The sequence below is a fragment of the Contarinia nasturtii genome, unplaced genomic scaffold (assembly GCF_009176525.2).
Source record: "Contarinia nasturtii isolate CC-2019 unplaced genomic scaffold, AAFC_CNas_1.1 Cnas_scaffold_476, whole genome shotgun sequence".
NCBI classification, from domain to species: Eukaryota; Metazoa; Arthropoda; class Insecta; order Diptera; family Cecidomyiidae; genus Contarinia; species Contarinia nasturtii.
This window is the reverse complement of record NW_022197829.1, coordinates 126809-152423: the sequence shown is the minus strand read 5'-3', so window position 1 is coordinate 152423 and position 25615 is coordinate 126809. Positions and strand designations below refer to the sequence as shown.

Genomic DNA, 25615 nt, shown 5'->3' with positions numbered 1-25615 from the left:
GTACTTTCCGAAGGTTATTTATTCTATTGGATGATATCGTGTGAATGTTTAAAACCGATATACTGGTGGAGGTTATTCCAAAGAAGAAGAAGAAGAAGAAGGAAAAAGTGAGGAATGAAAAAGTGGACAGAACTGAAAAAGTAACAATTATTGACACAACGAGTAAGAGTAATCGAGAAAGCGAAAGAATAAAATGCTAAGTGTTTAAAACATGCAACCGAGTGCATTTGGTGTGCGCACGTTTGTAATTGTGATCATGAGATGAGAGAAAGTCGCAATCCAATGCAATTTGCATTTGATATCAAGGACACATTTCAATGAACTTTTGATGTGGTCGCGTTTGGGAGTTTCTGTTTCTTTGTCTAGATCCAGAGTGCACTTGAACACTTAATTAACTAATTTCAAATTTCAATCGAGTGGCACGTATGACTGGACTTTGTCAATCACGTACACACTCAAATTTCATTAGTAATTTAAATACCATTTTTTTACTAACTCAAAATTTTACATCGATACAGAAAGCATGTCATATGGTCCATATATGATATGGACAATATTTTAAAAGCGATTTTAACGTGGATGGGTAATAATTATGTACAACCATGAATATGTACGAAAACATCAAAACACGGAAAAATGTTACCCGAAATTCGTACACCACCAAAGTATATCTCATTAAAATGTACAAAATATGTACAATTCAAATCTGTAATTAGAATGCATTTTTATTGTCATATTCTTTTGGTAAAAATGTTCTTTCGATTCTCTATCCGCCATTTAGCACAAGTAAAATAGACGCGTCAAAGAAAAGCGCGCGAGCATTGATGGTAAGACCAAAGGGTTTTTAGATAGTCAGAATATAAAAATGAAATGAAGCAACGACGCTTGTGTAACCATCACACCTGCTAATAAATTACATTTTGTACTCTTTTATTCATCACAGCATTTTTGTTTTCACAGCATGTTTGCATTCTGGCCTTTATTTCTTTTTCTCAATGTCTCTCCTTGTCTTGTGGTATTTTTCTCTATATGTCACTCACTTTCTTTTTCTCTCATCTACTCACTCTTTCTTTAAAATGTATCGTTCTTTCTTGGTTCTATTTGCCTTCCGTTTTTTTTTTTCAAATTACTCCTTATTATATATTTGGTTTGTATCAAACTTTTTGCCACGCATAATTAAACACACAAATCGAAAAAAAAAATGTGTACAACAATGAGGCAAATTATAATGTTGTGCATAAAAATTTGAATGTGTGAAAACTTAATCAGTTACATTTTCTTCTTTGTCAATACACATAAATACGCATCTAATGTAATTTTAAATACTCGATCAAAATATATGTTTTCGTTGTAAATTCTGAAATCTTCAGTGAAATTCTATTTACATTACCTAAAATTGTGCATTTATTTATCGAGAAGTCGGTTCATCAAAATAATTTTTGAATGAAAGAACCAACGAAGACGGTAGAAACAACGAAGACGACAGAAACAACGAAAACTTAATGAAGTATAAAGTTTCGACAGTTGGCATAACATTCTAGTGAAAAAAAAAACTAACACTCGAGTAAGAATAGAAATAATAATATTCATTTTTCTAGTGAAAAAACTCTGGTTTTCGTCATTATTATTGGTAAAACGTATTTATTTCATTTTAGGAATGAACTATTAATATTGTGATGATGATGAGGCCAGGTTATATGAAGCAAACACACACAGCGCCAGTCAATTGGAATGAAATGACAAAGAATATAGCCAAATGGATTGTATTTAAGAGCGGACATACATTGCGGAAACGTGAATAAACCCTTTCTACTCTCTTCCCCCGCTCTCTGTCTAATCATACTTATTCATTATATTATGTTTGAGTGATTGCATCATTTTTGTATCGAACTGCATATCGTATTTATATGTTTGTTGCTTAACACAGCAGTTTTATATATGCCCTTGTAAATGAAGAAGTAGAGAGCGGACAAATAAGAATTTTGTAGCATTTGTGGACACAATAATTTTAATTAGCATAAAAATTTAGAGTTTGAAATGGTTGATTCTCGTATTTTTTCTTTTAGAAAACTGGGTCGTCACTTATCGGATACACAGGTTATTGATGCGGATCTGACTTCGAATTTCAAAAATAAAAACATTTGGAAATCAAGTTTGCGCATAGTTACGGTGTATGTGTTATTTAATTTTCTTGTATTATTTAAGTTTCTCTGCCTCTATATTTCTTTCTTGGACACTCTAATGAATCTGAATTTTTTGAGAGGCTTTTGATTCGTATAAGTAAGACGCAAATGCGTTTTTTAAGCTAATTGGGGTGCGAAATTCAGTTCACATCAAATTTCAAACTATATATTTATGAACATAAATGTCAATGGCGAGTAGTTCCGTTCTTTCCATTTTCTCATTCGAGTTCTTTATCACAACTCGATCCAAAGTCATACCTTATCTAGTATTCAACCTTTTGATAAGCGGATATTTAACGAGCATATTCAATGGTTATAGAGAAAAAAATAGTTTAAACTACAATTACTAAAAACCAATGGTGTAGATTATATGGATAATGGAGACAGATTGATGTCGGACACTTTGTCGTTTTAATAACAAGCACTGGTCATTCGTATACTTTGATAATGCATTTTAAACAATTGTGCGAATACCAGAACACACTAACTCCGTCTCTGTACGTGCCGTACTTAGTTGCTTTGTGTGTATTTGACTGTAGACGGAGCAACAAACAAATTTTCTCCAAGAAAACGTATACATAGAATTAGGTATTTTTGTTTAATGTTAAAATACAAGAAGAAAAAAGCTTCTACGACTTTATGAATAATTAAATTCATTTATATGACGTAAAACCAATAATAATTTTTAAATGCCATACAAAAAATAAATAAATAAAAAATAGAAGAAAAAAACCGCTTCCACAATGTATCAAAAAATTTGACTTTGACGTTTGGGTGCGTAGCGCAAACCATTGGCACTAACTAAAAAATGTAATGCAGAATGTTTGCGATTTGATATTTACTTTCAAACGGTATTCACACTTTTCCGATATCTTTTCATTTGGCAAAAAAATCGTAAACACCAAAAAGTGTATCAGTCTGTTTCCACTTCCCCTATATATGTACTTATATTAATGTTATCACAGAATACTTGTGAATGAACTTGAAAAGGTATCGCACACTGCCGATTGAAGTAACAACAAAGAAAGAATCTATTTTTTTAGAGGAAACAAAGCAACACCAGAGCATGAAATTGTCACACGTAAAGACTGCGCTTGCTATGAACCGCCCTAGCTATGAATGTGTTAGTGTGATTAACATTGTTTGTGCTATAGGAACTCAAGAGCGGCTCCTGACAAGTACTCTATAGTATTATGAGGCATTGCGCACGTTAAGAAGACATCATTATTTCATAATTGAGAATTTATGCTCTGAACAATACAGAGTGTTCTAACTTCCAAAAAATAATGAACGAAAAAAGCTAAAGACGTTTTTTTCTTCCGTTTATCGGCTTCCAAAGCAGATTATTCAAATGAGTTTCCAACGGACGACATCATCTTAAGACTTGTACCAAGACAAAGTACCAAACCACTAAATGGTGCTGTCCTTCTATTTAAAATGTATTGATATTTAGTACAAGTTTTCTGTTCTAAAATAATGCTTTTTAGACCGTGATTGTTGATATTGCTGTTTTATTTTCAGCAGGATTTCAGCTCACCGTAAATCTCAGTCATTCAATAATGGATACAATACATCCAATGGCATCATCTTTTTTCATCATTCACTGAACTCGTCTTCAATATGGCAGTGTCCATTAGTTAAGAAGAAGAGTTAGAACACTTCGTAAGGATGAACTGAAGTAAGTAAGCAATGGCAGAAAACTCTTGGAATCCGATACAAACAGATTTTCGGATTAAAAACATGGATATAAAATAATAAATTTTGATCTTTGTTTGAAATTTTGATTGTCGGAGAGGAAAAGATAAACCTCTCTCTTTTATGGAGATTGTGATAAAAAAATCAATACATAAAAATGGTGACAAATTATGCATGATTCACTTTTAAGTTAAAAATAATTCAAATTCAATTTTTTTCAGTTGAATCGAATGTATTTTGCTTAAATGCGCATTACAAACAAAAATATTGATTTAAAATCGATGAGATGCACGACAATTCTTGCTCTTTATTTGCCAGTGTGGTTGCTATTGTAGAAGTACATTATACGATTTAATGGAGTGGTTTCATTCGCATAATTAACCGTGAAGTGATAATCCGCTAATGCAGTATGGGCTTAAGTGTAGCATTTTGAACTTCAAAATCTATGTTTCAAAAAGGCAACGCATTATTCTCAACTCCATGTGAGCTATTTGGTTATAAGGTATATATGTGGTGTATCTGCTATTATCAAATCGAGTTTTTGCAAGCGTACATTCTTAGTAATAAGCAAATATTAATCGATATTATGTTTTAATATGAATCGTATAACATTGTTATAATAACAATGAACATTTCATATTGTCTTTAAGTTTATATACTTTTTTTGGGACCCCATCTTCTTATTGTCATTGTTGTTGTGCTTATTCCCTCATTCCACTTGGACTTAAGATGGAATTAAGAAATGAAATTGGAATTAAGAAGTGAGTGCCGTTAAAAACGGTTTGGACGGAGGAATTATTTGCGACCAACGAATTAAAATTTGTGAGAAAAAGACAGAAAGACGCATTCATGAATATTTAGGAGTTTAAAGTCTTTGTGCTAAGAAAAATGGACACAAATTCAATCGCATTTCAGAAAACTACGTATAGTATTATGTGAGAGGATGAGCTCAACAATAATGCCATACCGTGAGCCAATTGACAAAAGATAACGTACGGTAGCGCCACAGACATCGTCAAACGATAGCAATGTTGCACATAGAGAATTATTGCAATGAAAACTAGATGGCTTGTCGTATAAAATTCGGAACTAGTTGACATTCCGTATAGAATTGTATTTATTCATATAATTTCATACAATATATCGTTTTTGTGTATTCTCCTTTGTGCGGTTCTTCTTCGTTTGTCTTTTGAAGAAGATCCGCACAAAAGACAATACACAAAAACATTATTTTACATGAAGATTTTATGGACAAATACAATTTTATATGTATTGTCATCTAGTTCCAAATTTTATACGACATGCCATCTAGTTTTCTTTGTAAAATTTCTCTGTGTGTGATGTTTTAAAATAGCGTTTATCACTAGCTTTCTATCAAAAAAAAGTCGAAAAGTGAAAACACCCCATTTCATTGTGACTTCACAATGGGATATTCACCCCTTATGACTCAACTGGGCAAATAAGTTTCTTCCCATGAAAGTTACGCATATCAGTGTAGTTTCCATTGGCATGTTGCTTTGGCCGCCCTGAATGACCCAATTCGGAGGGCGGGGGTCAGAATAATATAAAAATGCCTATTGGTAATTTTTCACGAGGAATCCGAATATGTAATTAATTTTGGGGTTAGATGGGGTATTGACCCAATTTCGGGGTATTTTTCGAAATTTTCGTGAATTTTGTAAGGGGACCTCCCTTGGGAGTAATTAAGGCAATGGCCTAAATGAAATGTGCGGATAAAATTAGTTATAGTTGGCCATACATTTGAGTGCGAAATTCCGTACCAAAAAAGTGAAAAATCGACTTTTTATCATTTTACCCTAATGGGGCACTCAGAATTGTTGGGAGACTTGCGGAAAGAGCGCACGAGACAAATGTCATTTCTAGGGTAATTTGGGATGCTGATTCCGAATTTCGAGGTTTTGAGTCAAAAAATCATATCTTGGGGGTTTTTGACCCCCCGACCCTCCTGGGGGGTGGGGGGACTTGGAGGGCAGGGGTCCTAAAAAATTTCTCTCGTCATTCTGAACAACTTTGTAGTACATTTTTTGATCCGACCAAATTTTGATATGGTGGGGTGCTCTCCTGCCCCCTAGACCCAAAAGGGGCACCCTTTATTTTCACAAACCCATTTTCTCGGCACTTTACATCGATCTGTACTGAGGAAAGTAAAAAAAATTTGTAACACTTTGGGTACTTTACTGGTAAGATTAAGAAAACACTTCACACCACCTCGTCATACTCTGTAGTATTTTTTTAAGTTGATCTTTAATGAACTTTGGATAAAACACTTCCAAACGCTACCACAATAAAGATTCACTTTAATTAAGCCACAAAAATCTCAGATAAAAAGTACGAAATTTGTTTATTAACATGATTTTCAATCGATCAGCAAAATCTGAAATGAAAAACTGTTCGATGAAATCTTCACACATTTTGCTCATCTTTGACACCAAACAACAAAGATTCGGTTTTCAAATTGATACACACAAATTAACCGAATCAAATCGAACTCAATTTACCATATACCCAATAATTTTATCGTCTTGCGCGCGATCCTCTTCAACTTATTTGGTTTCTTGATATGTGCTCTCGATTTAGTGAAATGTGAATTTTATTGAATGTGAAATATAAATTGAATCAGAAGAGAGGAAATGCATCCTAGTAGAAGTTTGTGCAACACACGCTTCCCCTTCCCCTTTTTCTATTTCCTTCATATATGTTTTAATTTCAAACATTCAATTTGAATGTCTAAGATTGATAATCTAAGCTTGTTCAAGAATAAAGAAATAGCTTTGCATTGATAACTCTGGAAAAATTAAAATCAATCCAAAACACACATGAAAATAAAATTATTTGTGTTTTGAGTTGACGGTTGAATAACAAGATTGTATACAAAAAAGTACACATAACGAAATCATGAACATCATGCAAATGGCTTTTTGTAGCCCAAACCGAAAATAATAATACATTTAACGTTGTTTTTCTGTTTTCCGCGTGCTCAACGACTACCAAACGTCGTCAAAACGACGTAATAATCATTATAAATTATTATAATCCAATCGGATTTAAATAATTAATTTATGCGTTACTGAACGTATTATTCGGGATATTTGAAATATAAATACTCTCATTCATACTAGAGTGTCTCAGTTTTCTAATTCTCGTTTGTTTCTAAATCGTCTCGCTTTTGGATTTGTGCGTGTATGTCGCATAACTTTTTGCGTTTTATGTGCACGTCTAAAATATACTAAGAAGTTTAAAATTTAGTTCAGATTTTATATTTGAAGAAAATATGATGTGTGTGTGTGTCGTGGAAAGTATGAGTATAGACTTATAATACATTCAGTTGGCAATAGCTTAGCCAAGCAAATGAGAGTGTGTGAGAGAGAATTATCTTTTAGCTGTTGTTGTTATAATAACAATCATTACTATTCATATAAAATCCAGTATAGTAATGACTATATGAGTATAAAATCCAAAATATTTTTGGTAAGAAATAAGCGATTAAGAGACTCAAACCAAAGATTGAACACGCTAGAACGCACCGAGTGAATCAAAATCTACAAAAGCACCCTTTTGAAATTTAATACAGAAAGAAAATTCAAATTCATTTCCAACATATTTTTGGCCTTCGTCTGACAAATTAAGTGTAATCATTTTGTTCTTCTTTTAAATTAAATATACTAATGGAGTGTGAATATATATAAGTTACCTCGAATACATGATTGACTGAGAATGAATATGAGACTTCACCAGATATCTTATTAAGGTATAACACTGCTATTTATTGTTATTTGATGCTGGTACATTTCAATAAAATCTCAGGAGAAGTTTTGCATTGATATTGGTAGTAGTAGTTAAAAATGTCGTTTTTTTTTGTAAAAATACAACTTTATTTAATAAATTCTGTAAATAACATATCATTCAAAGTATTGGCCATCGTTATCTATGATTTCTTCCCACCTTTCTGGCAGCATATGGATTCCGCGCCAAAAGAACTGCTCATTTTTTGAGGCTAGGAACGAATCAATCCAATTTTTGATACCTTCAATTGAAGTGAAGCGTATTCCAGACAAGGCATTCTGCATCGATCGAAACAAGTGATAGTCAGAAGGGGCAATGTCTGGGCTATACAGCGGGTGGAGCAAAACTTCCCATCCACTATTTTCCAAATAGTTCTTAACCGGCTGAGCAATGTGAGGCCGAGCGTTGTCATGATGGAAAATTATGGACTCATGTCTGGTCGCATATTCTGGCCGTTTTTCGTTCAATGCTCTCTTTAAACGGATCAATTGTGTTCGGTTCAGGCCTCCCGTGATCGTTTCACCCGGTTTTAATAGCTCATAATAGAGGACACCCTTCTGATCCCACCAAATACAGAGCATTACCTTGGGACAATGAATATCTTGCTTTGGCGTTGATTTGGCTCGTTTTCCGTGCTTCACATATGATTTCTTGCGCTTCGGGTTGTCGTAATGAATCCATTTTTCATCACCGGTAACAAGTCGATGCAAAAACGACTTCTTTTTGTGGCGCTCAAGCAGCATTTCGGACATGCACAATCGTCTTTCAACGTCTCTTGGTTTCAATTCATGTGGTACCCAATTTCCTTGCTTTTGAATGAATCCAAGAGCCTTTAGGCGATCGGAAATGGCTTTTTGACTTACTCCCAACGATTTCGCAAGTTCTTCTTGCGTTTGACCAGAATCTTCATCGAGTAATGCCTCCAATTCTTCATCTTCAAACTTTTTTGGCTGGCCAGGACGTTCTTTGTCTTCTGTGTCAAAATCACTACTTTTAAATCGTGCAAACCAACGCTGACACATTCTAATGTCTACAGCATAGTCCGGATATGCTTCAGTGAGTAAACGATGTGCTTCAGTTGTTCATTCTTCTTTAGATGGAAGAAGCAAATTAAAACTTCCCGCAAATGCTCTTTTGTTGGAACGAAATTCGACATTTTGAACGCAATAAAAAACTTGTGTGTATAAACTTGTGTTCACTTTGACAGATGGAATTTGATAGTTTTTTGACGCTATTTAAGATACACTAATTGTCACTGTCAAAGTAATGACACGCATAATGTTGTATTTTTACAAAAAAAAACGACATTTTTAACTACTACTACCAATATATCGTTTCTTTTTTTTATTGTTTCATTCATCACATGGTTTTGAAGAACATTTGAGTTAGAGCATATTTAAATAATTATATTTGCAGGCAATGGGAGCAAATTGGATCGATACGCTCCCTTCAATCATTTGTGTTTCTTTGTATGTATAGAGAGTAGACATACTTTTTTTTTCGCTTAGCCAGGATTACGATACACAGAGAAAACAAATCGGTAAATATTTAATGAATGCGTTAAATCACATGAGCCAATAATATTGTATGGATTTTCTGTAGAAAATGCCTCAAATATTTCTCTTGTATTTTACCACAGCTAACGAATATTTACACGCTATAAACATCAAATCATCCAATGATAAAATTGGCTCGGAGGGCATCTTGAAAAAACACTTTCTAAAGGTTTTTTGGCATGCTGAAGCCGAATCTTTGGGTTTTAGGTAAAAAAATCAGGGGTTGAGGGGTTATGACCCCTGACCTCCCTAGGGGGTGGGGGAATTGGAGGGCAGCTGACCCAAAAAATTTCTCTCATCATTCTGAACAACTTTGTAGAACATAATTTTTTGATCCGATTATAAAATCGACATCAACAAAAACAAAATTGTAAAAAAAAGAAGAAAACGATCATTTTTGCCAGTTTTTGTATGGAAATCGTATCAAAACGTTATTATATCGCAAAATAAATGTCAAAAATGGATTCCTCGACCCCGAAAACCCCCGCATACACATTTGGCTAGAGAAAAAATAATGTGTTTTTGTCTTTTTCATACAACATCCAAGTCGATTTTTAAATATTTTGGAAAATATCTTGAGAGAAAAATTGGCTGGCTCGAAATTCATTTTATACATATGGTTCCTTGGGCAAAAATACTTGTTAGGACCCATAGAACCAGAATCGCGATGTGGACTTGATGCAAAAAAAATTGACCCACCCTAATAATTATTCTGAAAATAGTATCATTGAACTGATTGACAAAGAATTTTTCTGTTGTGAATTTGAGTGCGTATCATTATTCATCAAAAGATTTTTTTAATAACCAATTGAACCCAATGAATTCAATGGTAGCAGTTGAAGTGAGTATGTTCACTTGGATTTGTACGTAACCTGTTGCGTACGTTAACCACACACTGTTCATATGAATATAGTGCAAAGTTGATAGCTGTACGCGCAATCGGTTTTTATCTTTTATACAACTTATGTTTTTCTAACATGTATTTACCAATTGCAAATAGATTCTGCAAATAACGACAACAATAACCGTAAAATCGGAGTAGACCATAATAACCAAAAATACCACAGCAAGAACACCCGATGTATACACAAACACATATTTATCGCAATAGTATATTAAATTTACATATATCTAGGGGATTACAGATTGTGCGGAAAATATAGCCAAAAACAATGATGTTCACGAGCGATTTTTGTATGCAGTAGCAACGATATAAAACAAAAAAGAAACGAATGCCTTTTGATTACTATTCGAAAATAGTAAGATTGAATTGATCGAGTCTTTACACACACAAAAATTTGAGCTTACTTATTAATAATTGAGTTTTCTCTGAGATTTTTAAATTTTGAAAAAGGAACTTTTTTCTTTAAAATAAGTTTGAAGGAATAAAGTTTTGTGGAATAAATCATAAAATTTCAAAAAAAAAAATCTCGGAAATTGTGAATCGAATCGCGCTCGATTTGCTTATTATCAAATTTTTTTGCTCTATAGCTGATGAGGATGCATGAATAAGAGTAATAGGGCACGAAATGGTACACAAGCAGTAAAAATGGATGAAAATACAACACCGGATGATAATAATATAAGTTATTTGGTCTCACGCGCTGTCGTTACTTCTTTTTTTATTTTTTTTTCTTGTGAAAATATGTTTAATCCGGTATTATATTTATTTTTGGATTAAGCATAATACTCTATCTAACTTTGTCTCTCACTCAATTTCATTATCAGTGTGCTTATTCAACTTTTGTTATGATTTATCATATATAAAAATATGTATTTAGCTGAAATCTATATATCCAAACTAAGTCGCAATCTACAAATTATCCAGTTGCATTTTTTTACCATCTCATGCCATCACTCTTCATTCTGGTGTGCTATATCTCATTCTTTGGTAGATTTACTCAACACACCGTGTCATATAAATACATAAGAGCGCATAACGTGCACCGTCTGTCTATAATCCTAATTTACCCTTTTATAAATCATATGTATGTAGAGTAGATCCATCGCTGTACTCTTTCTCTACCTCTCAGTCTGCACATTCGATATGTCGACTATTTAGAATTTCTGTTAATGCCAAGAGCACACTTATCCGCACGATATATCTATGAGTTTAATTCTTTCCCTCTTCCAACACTCGTTTTAGAAGATCCGTTTTGATTTGTATTATATCTCTTGTTTTATGCGGTGTGTGTTGGATTTCGTCTTGTTTTTACTTTTCTCATTCACTTTGGTTACGTGCGTCTGTATTTATTTCATTCGTATGTATATGTGTTTTAATCCTTATCTATCTGATTCACATTTGCTCATTTTATTGCTCTTGCGCTCGGCTTTGTCTACTTATAAGAACTCATACGATCTTTTTAACGTTTTTCTTAGCAATACATATAAAACTGCAATGTGATACGCATTCCATGTGGATTATCAATATTAATATATAAAATCCGAGCCAAATTCGTGTTTTCTCTGCTGTTACTGCTGTAGACTATATTTCTGCCTAGGCCAAATATATATCATATACATCGTATGTTTTGTATTTGTATGTACATACATATGTCATGTTTGTCATGGTCTTTCTCGCAAATTCTTGAGCTTAGCCGTGCCATATGCAAAATCCCAAAGTCAAAAGCAATTTCAAGTATTTGTTCTCGTCAATACCTCTCTGCCACTTATTTCCTTATCTTTCTGTTTCTTTTTCTCATCTGTCTTCTACTTTTCTTTTGTCGTTCTTTGTTTATTCAATGAAATTCATTTATGATTTTATTTTCAGAACGAGAGATTTCATATAAAATTGATATTTAATACGAATATTTGATTGAATTTGAACATGTTTTAATTTTTTACGTATGGTAATTCAGAAAGGGAAAATAAATGGTAATGAAATCTAATTGTTATATTTACAACAGACTATTTTTCACGCAGAGAAAGAGAGAGAGAGAAACCAAATAAAATCAGTGGATACGCGTTAATAAAGCACGTGGTGGCGACCACAGCAATTTGCATAAGTATGTCGTTTAACAAATATGACACAGTGGCATCTAGCATGTGAATGTATATTTAATGTGATTGTAAACACAAGTGAACATCAAATTGAAGTGAAAAAAAAAACAACAGGCTGACAATAACAGATACAAATCGTACGCTATTGCATAAGTTATACCAAAAACGAAGAAATACGAAATTACCGTGTGAATTTTCTCTCATTGACTCTCTATTGGTGCCTCTCTTTCAGTTGGTATGCTTGGTCTTGTGTTATTCTTTATCATATACATTACTATATGGTGTTGATTGTGCACATTCAAATATTTCGTTTAACTTTTGTTAAAGTTGCATTGTTGTGTTTGCTTTTCGACTATACACCTCTATCTTCTTCCGCTCAATAAGTTCCTGTCGGCAAGTCAACAAATAACTACACGAAACACCAGTACTCTCATACACATTCACATTCTCTTAGGTAACACTCTTCTGGTGCACAAATCAGGCCTCCCTCCGACACTCTTAGCTTAACAAGGAAACAACACCATATATCCAATACAAAAAAGGAAATCAAGGCATAACAGCAACAGCAGCTAAACACCGTGAACACGAAGAGAGAAAAATGAGAATGAACAACATACAAGTCTTTCGGTTAAACAGTTTTACGACGAGAAAAAAGAGAATAAATAAATAAAAGTGAATAAAAGTCAAACCTTTTACAAAGTGAATTGAATGTGAACCCAAGAGCGCATATTTTGTATTTAACAGGATAGTTACTGGAATAATATTTGTGTAGCAAATAAATAGTGAATATGTTATTTGGATGTGTGTATGTATATCCTTGGGTGTATATGTTTTCAACACATCTCTTGCAATGCATAAACGATATTCAGAAATATAATATACACCAAATGTCGTGAAATTCTATTGAGAAAAATGCATCAGATTTAACAACTTTCAAACTTACAATTTCATATGATTTATCACATTTATTGTATGTATGCATTTAAATAATCACGATGTTTAATTATTGTAGTTTAATGGTCAAGTATTTTGCACAAATTTATGTTATTTTTCCAAACTTCAAACGATTTTCTAACATTGAAAAATGTCTTTCATTTGTATCGAAAGCATAAAAAAATATGATATCGAAATCGATGCAGATAAAATTGATCATTTTTCTTACATCAAAAAATTTATTCTTTTTGTTGTTTGTTGTCGATTTGTGCTCAAAAGAAACCAAATGCTACATAAGTCATCATTAAAATGATTACTTTCTTTCCTGTTCATTTAATGTGTCTAATCTGCTGTGACAAATTTCAAATTCTCGGTTAATCACACAAAGTGGTTTTTCACAATCTTTTTTTTTTTATTCTGTTATTTCATATTTATCTGAACTATTAGTTGTTCTTGTGTCTGGTTTTTTCGTCTTCTCTTGACGTGATTTCATTTTGTGTTACTCGAAATCAAATAGAATTGGAAAACAGATAGTTGTTTGTCACACACTTAGTATTGTTGTAGTTTTTTTTTTTTTGGAGTTTCCAATGCACAAATTTATTCTTTCTCTTTCTCTCTTGAACGTTTCTAACACTTTCATTAAATGCATTGAGCGACTAATCCATTGTATTATAAATGTTATTTTCCGCCAAAAACCAAATAAATTGATCAACTGACTTTTCGAGAAAATAATGTGTTCGGAAAAAATTAAACAACATTGAAAAGCTATTGCATCAAAATCTTCTTTTCATCCCAGAAAAGAATGATGACTAGGCGATGGAAATGGGATAATCTGGCTTGAAAAAAGGGACATACGTATTCGTATATCGATCGGATCGATGTGAGAAATCTTATTAAAAATTGACATCGACAATAATGTGGACACGGGAATGGAAACAAATACTCCTCAACATGTATCTATGTCCTCCGCATCGGTGTTATTTTCTTTTCTTTTTTTCCCTTAACCCTCTAATGCATTAATTTTTTTTCGACATGAGACTTATTTTTCTATGATTGTTTTGGTTTATAATTCCTTAAAAAAATAATCGAAATTCAAAAAATCGCATGGTTTTCTCAAAAAATGCTATTGACAAAATTCGAGAACAATCAAAACCATTGTTTAAACTGCAGTATTGCTACAAACTGCTATAAACAAAGAAAATGATATTTTTTTTTTGTCAAATTTCTGTTTTCGAGTACAACCGTGTTTATAATTAAACAACCGATTTACATCCAGTTGTCAAATGACCGGAAAATGAAAGCCTGAACCCTACTGAATGTATTTTAATTCATAAATAAAATCTTTTTTTAAAAATTATATATTTTAGACAATAATTTGTACACCATGCCTAAAGGCAGGGCTATGTACTAGAGGGTTAATCGAGCCAGAAAAATGTTTTATTGTTGTTTTGATATCGACTTTTCGCTTTCACCAAACATTCAACTGCTAATTGAACATTGATTTATGATCGAGATTTGTCAAAGAGAATAGAAGAAAAAAATGTTCGTAAAAGAGAATTAACACACTATTATTATTGCTACAAATGTAGCAGTAGCGTGTCACGATACTGTTCACCTGGATTTATTCATTTTGTTTGCTACGTCATTAGGCATCATTTCTTTCAGTGTATTCATTTTTACTTTGTGCTTCTTTTGTTTGGCGTGCGATTTATACCCTCGTTAGTAAATAAAAAAATTTCATTCTCTCTCACTCTATTTGATCTGATAAAATGCTTTATCGGATAGACTTTAGCAACTTCGATGCAAATGGAATTATCGCATTTGTTTTGATACGATTCGGCCGATTTGTTAAAAATATCTAAACGACGAGAAAGGATGAGCGAGTATGTAAAAGTATTTGGCGAATGGGATTGTAATTCAATAGGAATACTTTTACACCCTTCGTTCCACGTCGAAATGGAATTCAAAGCAAAATCAACTTGGATAGAGTAAAGAAATTTTGTAAAACAGTGAAAGAACATGGAATCAGATGAAATATGTCTGAGGATTACGAAGATATGAACCTTTCATCTTAGTTGTCACTCATTTCCGTCAATTTAAATTTTAACGAAAGTATTGCAACGATTTTCTCACTCAAATAGAAACGACAAAAAATGTCTGTGTATGAATCAAAATCCTGACAGGAGTTATACATATGTAATATGCTGTATGTCCGTTTTATTGTCATTAATGCCATTTCATTAATCATGCTTAAATCCATATCCAGTTTCTATCTGTAATATGTAGATGAAAATTTCTTTTCGATTAAATAAACTTTGTCATATATCCGTATTTAATCGTGTAGTAGCTCGACAAAGAGAGATGAGTAGTTTGTTCGTTACATTTGCACTGAAAAGCAGTTGTGAGGCGTATGTTTTGCGTATCCAAAGTCGAGAGAATATTTTGCCAAAGGTGTGTTATTAAACCAATGTATGAAATGTGATCACAATGTTAAAATCCGAAATTAGTATGATTACGATTTTGGGTCGTTTATATTATAATATTACTGAAAGAGATTTACATGCAAATTGAGATGCAAGACTTCCAGTTTGGTCGTACACACATTAACTCTATTTCGATTTATATGGATTTATGTCTCGAAAACAACAAAGCAAAAGGAAGTTGAACACAATGAATGAACAACTACACTGTGTGAATTGAAAGCGCATTATTTTTTTTCTGTAATATGTAAAGGGTGCCAATAATATCCACAAATTGTAAGGAACGGACGCAGATGAATCAAATGGCTTAAAAATATAACATAAATCCACACTGATTTCCCTGTTTTATGGATGCATCTCTATTTTTTAAAACTGTAAATCGAAATAAGAAGAATCTAGGTTTCTTAACTGTTGATTTTTTTTCTTATTAATTCGATCCGATTGAGTACCAACTACTTTGTTTCTCATTAATGATCGTGTGAAATGTATTTAATATTCAATCGAAATGGAAATGTATGTTTACAAGAAGCTTCGATATAATTTCAAAAATCAACTAGAAAATCTGCTTACCTGGGCGGCTGCTCCAGCGTTGGTTGCGGCAACCCATGCCTCTGCAAATGTTTCCATCGCACTTTGAAAGTCCATAGCTGGTTATAATGACCACACTTGTTTATTTATTTTAAATTTAGAACGAGAACAAGCAAACTGAAGAATTTTATCTCTTGAAATAAATGTTTTTGATTTTATTTTCACTTCAAAAAAAATTACGCTGTTTTTATCATGTCGAAGTATTTCGCGGTTTTTAAAATCAACTTCAATTCAAGTATATTTAGTTATCACTTTTTATTCTAGCATATTTTCTTATATTTTTCTTTAAATTTTATGCGAATATATTTTTGTTATTCTGATATATTTATATATTTGACTAAAGTGTCCATTGTTTTATACTCGTCATAAGAGAACAGATTACTTTCTTTTCGTATTTGTGTGTGATTAAAATCAGTTTTTTATTAATCGATTTGCTCGCTATAAATGCACTTATGCAATTTCAATCTCGCTATAAGCGATTCACCACTGCACATATTATTTTATTTGTTCTTTGATTTTGTACGCGTACATATAATCAGATTTTTTTTTCTTTTGCATCGTATGTATACTATTTATTTGGTGGTGTTGATTTGTTGATATATTAAGCAGGTAGGTAATTTTTGTTATTTAGTACTAATGAGTTTTGAGTACAATTACGCTGTATAGTTGTTTGTTTCGTTCTAAATCAAACTGTTGAACGTATTCCGAAGGTTGATAACTCTGTTGGGTAAGTTCGTATTTCAATCACATAATCACTAGTATCGATATGTGGCTAATTGAATTATTAATTTTTTTTTATTTTTTTTTCTGTCCTCTTATAATTTTCAGTTCGTTTGGGTTTTTTGATTTAATCTTTTATTGTTATTGCTTGCAAAAAAATACCATATATTTATTGTACGATTCAGATTTCGATAAATGTAAAGTTGCAGATTGTTTAATTGCTTCTTTGCTAAATAAAATGCAAGAGTGGAGAAAGAAAAATTAGTATTGGCAAAAGATTTGTTGCGATTAAGATATTTATCGAACATTAAATATTTCTGCAAAGAAAAAAAAAACGTATGAAATGCGTCTCCGTTTATTTTCAGGAAAATTTACAGAGCTGATGGCGGTGCTGTAGAAACTTTTAATCAATGAACCGAATGAAAAAAAACAAAGAGGTGTATAATGCATTTGCATAATGTCATTTGGTGTTTTGTCACCATTGCCAACGGATTAAGTTCTTCCCTGAAGCGGTAATACTGCTTATGAAAAAAACTGATTTCAAAATAAATGTGTGTACCTGCTGTGGGAAATAGCCCCCAAGAAAAACAAATACACAAATCGAAGCGATGAGAACAAGAAATATGTAACATAAATGCCAATATGTTTTGTGTATTTGGTTTTTTATGTCTTTCTTTCATTGTCGTTTTGACCAGAAATATTTTTTTATGTTTGTTATGTGTATAGTTTTTGTTTTTGTTATTTTTTGCTCTGCTAATCGTATTAAATAAAAAAACTCAAAGGGAGTTTTCTAGGTTTTCTAAGTGTGAAGATTACTTTTTTGCACGATTTCGCTTAGTGAGAGAGAGAGAGAGAGAGAGAGAGAAAGAGAGAGAGAGAGAGAGAGAGAGAGAGAGAGAGAGAAAGAGAGATAGACTATTAATAGTGTTTAAATTTAATTAGAATGGAAACAATAAACTGTACTCGATGAGCAAATTGGACAAGACGATCAAGCGAGGAAATGCAAATCTTTGATTTTGTACTTAACCTTTCAGCTAAATTTTTTAAGGGGTTTCTTCTTCTTCTCTCTTTTTTACTCATTGGTACTACTTCGTCATTTGCAATCAACTCACATTTTCCTAAATCTATTAAACAGGTCTCATTATTGTTGATTGTTTTCCTAAGCTTATATCAGTAATAGTTATTATAACGTTTTCTGAGTGTGAGTGTGCGTGTGAGTGTGTTTCAAAGTTCTTTTAATTTGTTTCAAAACGTTTTTCAATCATTCTATCAAATCAATTGCAGAATGACAAAAATACAAAATGGGAATGTGGAGTTTTTTTTGTTATCGATGCCAATCAGATATATCTCCATGTCTCTTCTTACACTTGTAACCCATAGATCTTTTGAGATTTTCGTTTGGCAAGAACGCTGTGTGTGTATTGTATTATTTGTTTTAATTGTTTAATAAAAACTGATTGATCAATTACCCCACATTATATAAGATATATTGAAAGTGCTCCCATTTACACGCGCATTCGAGCCACGATACATATTTCTCTTCCCATATCATACCGCGCTCACTCAAACAGACTATCTATGAGTACATATAGCTCTTGCCTTTTGTTTAATTTGTTGCGTTCTTTCTCTTCGAATCATTACTACACATAATTGATGGCACAATGCCACATCTCGCACCAATATGATATGTAATTTATCGGCACACACACACATACACACACACATAAATATTGTTGTTGTAGATGATAACATCCCAAACTACTTCAATTTTTTTTTCATATTATAAATGTGCTCTTTAATTTGGAGTATAACTGCCTACTTCATTGTTGAATGAAAAGGACTTATTGGAGAAAATTGTGCATTTATAAACAGCTGAGTAAAGAAAATTAAAGGAGCAAAAAGGACAGTTTTTACCATTGTTTATGATTCCACCGATAATTTCTTCAAATCTAAATATATCTATTTTTTTAATTGACTAAAATGTTTATAAGTCTAAAAAATTTGACTAACACTAATCACGACAATGAATCACCACGAAAAATTAGACGATCAAAAAAGGATAAAAATAAAAAAGAGAAAAAATTCTCGGAACATAGCGTTCCATAAAACAAACAACTAATAACGTAAGTATTAACGATAGTTTAATTTTTTTGATCGAGTCAGAATATTCTTACATGTAACGGCGATTAAAATTCAAATTTTACTTCACGCCAAAAGAGAAAAACAGAATTAATAGTAGTTGAGCGGCTTCTTAACGTACCGGTAGCTGTCGCGCAACTAAATCCCAAGATAGAAAATCGTTTCATGTGACACACCGAATGAATGAGTGGTGTATTTTCATATGTACTACATAGAGCGTGCCATAACAACATTACAAAATATATATATTTCGAGTTCGTTGTCTCTTTCACGCTCTCTGTATGTGTTACCGAAGGTTTGCCTTACTGAGTTATATATACGGTACACGGCATACTGTGTGAATAAATGTAAAAAGGAAAATAGAATGATGTGAGACCACAGCAAGCACATGTACACCATGTGAAATATACAATAACATTACACACATACATGGATGTAGGCATACACATCGATGGGAAAAAACGAGATAGCGAGAACTTGGGTTCTGCTTGTTGGAAAAAAATACATACACATACATGTACACAGCCAGTCAACACATCTCCTTGTTCCGATACCAATTCGCTGAAATCGTATTCAAACGAGGCGCAACGATACAAGATACGGATTTATAGTGTGTACATAGACACATACACATTGTTGGAGAAATTGAGCAGTCCATCCAGTGATCGGCTGCGCTCATTGAATATATGTACTGAATCGTTGATATCTTGGATAAGAATGCTCTTATGTGTGTATGAATATAGAAAATGCACATTAATATTGTGCGCGCGAGATTTGAATAAAGAAGAGCATGTAAAATTCTACCCGATTCCTAACGACATAAATATTTGTAAAGAGTAAGAAAATAATGAAAGATGTTGAACGAAGAGTAGTTATAGTGTTCGGAATATTCTCCCAATAATTTGAGTATTTTACTTTCTATGCACAAAAATATAGATAATCATTACATATTTATGCATTTGCAACACGAGTATGTACAAGTTTGTTGTTTATATACTTTAGTTGCGAGCGCCACATTCCACAGAAAAAGATATATATATATATATATTTAGAGAGAGAAAGAGAAAAAAGAAAAAGAGTCCTGTGTTTTGTTTCATTGTAGTGGCTCACATCCGAATCATGCGCGATTCATTGGAACGTCAACCGTCCCATATCCTCTCTTACACACTCTCTATCTCTCTATCGTTATTTCACATTTATTAAAAAATATATATTTGCTACTATATGTTTTATCCACAGCCACGTGAACAGAGTGTCACCTCATTCAAGCTTAATATATTCGCTCTAATACTGATTGTGCTACAGCTCCAATTATGAGTATATATGTGCATGTAGTTGTTGTTTTTTTTCTTCTGGCTTTCGAATGTGTGTGGTTCAATTCAATCGTCTGATTTCCATTTTTTTCCTTCGTTGTCGCCTCTGTTCATAGCGATCATACCCTCTCTTTTTCTCACATTTGTGGGAGCAAAAGCTCATTCACACTCTCTGCTCTCTCATCTCATTCGCTTATTAGATAGATGACTGACGCGGGGAGATCGAAGTAAATAAACTACGCTGATGTCTGATTGTACGTTATGCAGTGTTTTTGGGTGGCTGTACGCTCCATCCGTGTTTGTCCGAATTTTTATCGCTCAGTGGATTGGATAACATTTATATCAGAAAAAAGTTTCCACTATATACACAGACACACATATTTTTTATATATTTGGGATGTGCGATAGAGAATTTGCTCTCGATTTTGAGTCAACACCAATTTTGCAACGTGTGTATATCGCCTTCGTTCCCCTCACACATCCCTCGATGCATTCCAACAAACACATATACATAATCGAAGTATGTCCCATTGTGTATTCTTTGGTGTTTTTCAAAGTTCCACTTGGTGTCTGTAAGTATGCTGGGATATGCTTAACAAATTGCAAATATATATTTACAACAAATAGAAACGAAAGATGACAATTTCAACCGAAACGATTTTGACAGCTTTTCAAAGCTAATAATGTCTTCCCGTATACATCATTGCTTGACGTTTTAGCTTTATATGCAAGAAAGCATAGCGCACACGAAATATATACCATCTGAAAATATTTGGCAATATTTTTTTCGGATCTGTTTTACATTCAAATGAACAATTGTATATTTGTATTTCAAAAGACAACGAAAAAATTAATATTTTGTACATAACGAACCGAACAAACTGGGATGCTCAGAGCTCTATTTGTTATTTTACATCTGTATATCGAGCGAAACAAACAGACATAGCAGGTATAGAGCGAGACAGACAGATAGATAGAGTGAGAAAGATTTGTTTTTGCAACGTTTTAATACGCCAAAGCGTAAACCAATCCCACAAACGTTACTCGCCTTCGTACTCAGCTATCAGGAACAGCAGCAGTATCGAGTATATGCGAATTTGAGCACGCATAAACAAATCATAATATCCAACACCTAAGCACATCAAAATGGATTTCTCTTTGCTATCTAACAGCTCTCTTAACAAATCATATATTAATTTGAATGTTTAGATAAGAGAAAGAAAGCGTTAGTATGCCGAGCAAACTTGACTATCAAAAAATATTTCAACCACTCAAATTTCACTGGCAACATCCATTGTTAATCGTCTAGAGTGTTGAACGATTTTGATCGCTTGTTTTTTCGTACTATAACTTTCGCGTGCTCGGAAGAGGAAGGGATTTATTATGAAAGCTTTTGCGATTTGGCGAAATGTACTACCAACGAATTTATTAATTGGAAATAAGTTAATAAATGAGATCGAAAATGTGTAATCTGATTCGACTGGTTCACACATTATAAGAAAATAATAATCATAATCGGTTTTTGGCACTTAAATAATCGAATAATTTGATACGTCTTTTTTCATTTATGTATGTGTACGATTTTTAATTTTGAAGTATAGACTCTACTGACTCACATTTTTTTTTTTTCAATGTATATCATAATCCTCATATTCACATAGCATTATATAAAAACCAACTTCAAATAGATAAATAGCATGACGGATTTGAAGGCAATACAAAATAAAAAATGGCATAAAGCAGTATTAAAAAAATATACTCATAAACAAAATTCCAAAAAAATCTGTATTTCTTATGTTCGAACGAAAGCCAAAAAGTAATGTAAAAACAAAAACAAGGCGACACAAAAAAGTAAATTTGAGAAAATTTAGCAGCTCCGCCTCCTTCATCAAATGTGATTGGACTGAAATGTGAGAGTGGTTTTTTTCAACTGTGAATCGTATAGTGTGTTTTGCTTGTTCCGTTCATCTTTGAAGTTCTTGTTGTTGCTGTCGTTCGGTGTTTGCTTTTGGCGCCGTATATTCGCTTCGTTGTCGAGAATCATATTGCACACATCGCTTTCATTCACTTGCTCACTCTTTCTTATGTGTTTAGTAAGAGAGACAGGCAGAGGTGTACAAAACGAAAAGTTTTGCTCATGTCTCAAAGTGAGTATTTGCATGTTAGCCGCGTTATGTAATTATTTTTTTTTGTATGCCAGATAGAATCGTCCATGAAAGTCGAACGAACAAGAGAAAACGGAAATACCACCCAAGCACATCGAAAACATACATATGAGAGATATTCCTTAATTGCTAATATGTTCGATTCTTGTGAATTTTTGTTCAAGCTTTTCGTCCAGACAATGCGCTTTGTTGCATCTACGTCTTCCCCACCACGTAATGGAATTTTACACAAAAATATATGGAGCTTTTAAATCTACTCTTTTTTCATTATTCAAAAATAAATAGTCCATTCAAACATTTGTGCTGTTTCGAGTACTTTGCCGCTATTTTGATGATATAAAATAGTTCGCGTTTTCAGTTTAAACCATCCATTTGCCATAATATATACAGCACATTGTGACGATCCCATTATTTTCGTTCAACTCTCACTCTCAAATTGTATTCATCTTTCATGATTAGTATAGCAATTTGCTACGGACACTTACACAGAGAAACGTGGGACTCTCTATCTCCATCTTTCACACAAGTACATACTAAACACAACAGCTCTTGTTTCTTATCAAACGATTCTTCCGTTTTCCTTCTCCTCTCTTCTTCGCCACTTTAAGCGGAAGTTAATTTTTTATTGCCATTGATTACATTATTAAATGTTCCAAACGGAACGCAGTGTACAGTGTACACCCCATCCATAACATCAGAAATCACATTCAAACTCTCTCTCTCTCTCTCTCACACACACACACATACACACACACACACACTAAATGAAATATATATCGAAAAAAGATCAACGGCTTCACTTACTTCCATGGTATAACGCTGACAAAATAAAAAACCTTTTTTACTCATGTTCATTTCTGTACCGTCCAAATCAGTTGTACGTGTTTCATTTAAAAAATATGATTTTTGTTTTTTTTTCACACAATTTCTTTTTCCAATTCAACAACTATGCTTACATTATTTCCTATATGTCATTCAGGGCGGCAAAAACTATATGCCAATGGAAACTATATTAATATGCGTAACTTTCATGGGAAGAAATACGTATGCCCATTTGAGTCATAAGGGGTGAACAACCCATTGTGAGTTACAATGAAATGGGGTATTTTCACTTTTCGACCCGAATTGAAGGTTCAAGTTAGATCGAGTGAAACATAGGTCAAGAGAGATTGAGAATGTATGGAGCCTATAGGTAATTTTTTACGAGGAATCCGAATATGTAATTAATTTTGGGGTTAGATGGGGTATGGACCCAATTTCGGGGTATTTTTCGAAATTTTCGTGAATTCTTAGGGGTGATGGGAGGGGATGGGCAATGGCCTAAATGAAATGTGCGGATAAAATGAAGTATAGTTGACCATACATTTGAGTGCGAAATTCCGCACCCAAAAAGTGAAAAATCGGATGTATATTCGAATGTCCGCACATGTGAAAGTCGAAACTTGGGACTAGGTTTAAATAATTGTACCAAAAATGTACTTAATTGTACCGCAATTTATTTTTAATTGTACCTTACTCGTTTGGCTAATATTTGAGGTTCAAATTTCGGGACACTTCAATTTGCCGGTCAACTAGCCAAAATAAAACTCAAAGATATTTTTTAAATTTTTATGGCTGATAATAATTGTACCTAAAATGTACCTTCAAAATAACATCATCATAAAGTCATTACTTCGATGGTGTTCTTCTGCAGAGCATGTCCTTCAAAATTCACGGGGAGTTTCCCGAAATCGACTTTTCATCATTTTACCCTAATGGGGGGCTCTGAACTATTGGGAGACTTGGGGTGAATGGGCACGAGGCGAATATCATTTCTAGAGTAATTTGGGATGCTGATTCAGATTTCAGGCCGAAAAAATCATACCTTGAGGGGTTATGACCCCTGGGACTTGGAGGGCAGGGGTCATAAAAAATTTCTCTCGTCATTCTGAATAACTTTGTAGTACATTATTTTTTGATCCGACCAAATTTTGACATGGTGGGATACTCCCCTTCAACATTTGGGCAAGAAAATTTCACTCAAAGAAAATTTCAAAATTTTCACCAAATAGTGTCTCTTAAAGAAATTCGGACGATAGCAATATAGGATGACTTTGTTAACGAATCGCTTTGTGATTTCTGGTGTGGATTAGTGGGACCTCTAACTGTCTCTTGAGTGAAAGAAAAGTTTAATATCAGTAATGTGCGAGCTACATTTTACAGGGGGGGTGATTTTTCAAAAACTAAAAATTCTCTCATCTGAACAACAAATTTCGTTTTTTTTTTTGCTCTTCACTTTTTTGGCGAAAATCCCTAGCAAATCGAAAGGATTTTCTCAGCCAAAAAAAGTGAAGAGCTAAAAAAAAGGTCTTTACTTTAAGAATCAAAAACCCTAGCAAATTCGAATAATTTTCGCGAAAAAAATTTTCTCATCCAAATCACATGGGGGGAGGTCTTCAAATGCGTTACTGAAAAAAGTCAGTCAGCAAAAGCGTTATAAAATATATGGACGATGTCACGCTTTTGTTGGCGAACTTTTTTATATAACGCGTCACATATAGTTTTTTACACTATTTCTGACGTACTTTTTTCTATAACGCATTTGAAGACATTTATCTAGTAATGCTGATTTATACTAGGCGGTTCAATTGTGACCAAATTGGAAAAATATTCGCATAAATTGATAAGATACTTGGCATTACCATTTGGTGTATATATGTATGAATGACAATAAATCTGACCAGTGTTTGAAATAATGATTACTTTTTACAATTCATTTATTTGAAAATCAATTACCATTAGTTAATGTAAATTGAAATTTTCAATTTATTTTTTTCAATTCATTGAATTGAATTTTCAATTACCATTTACATTCAAATTGGGAAATGAATTGAAATTCATTTCAATTGCGTGAAGTTGCAGAGATTGATGCCTTATACAGCATTTGAACATAGATAACGTCAAAAGTTAAGTTAATATTTGAATGCTCACATTCAACAACAACGGTTGCTGTGTCAATAAGTTTAAAAGAAACTCGCGGCAATGAAAACAACTTCAATT

The 25615-nt window shown here is 33.0% G+C and overlaps 1 protein-coding gene across 3 annotated transcripts in view; it reads right to left on the bottom strand.

The window, feature by feature from the left end:
- The window catches only part of LOC116338969, a 69827-nt gene extending 53306 nt beyond the window's left edge, over positions 1-16521 (bottom strand). For all 3 annotated transcript variants that reach the window (XM_031764566.1, XM_031764568.1, XM_031764567.1), the window contains exon 1: positions 16222-16521. In XM_031764566.1, coding sequence (XP_031620426.1) covers positions 16222-16296 — 75 coding nt within the window. In that variant the 5' untranslated portion in view covers positions 16297-16521. The remainder of the gene's footprint in view (positions 1-16221) is intronic.
- Between the last annotated feature and the right edge of the window lie 9094 nt (positions 16522-25615).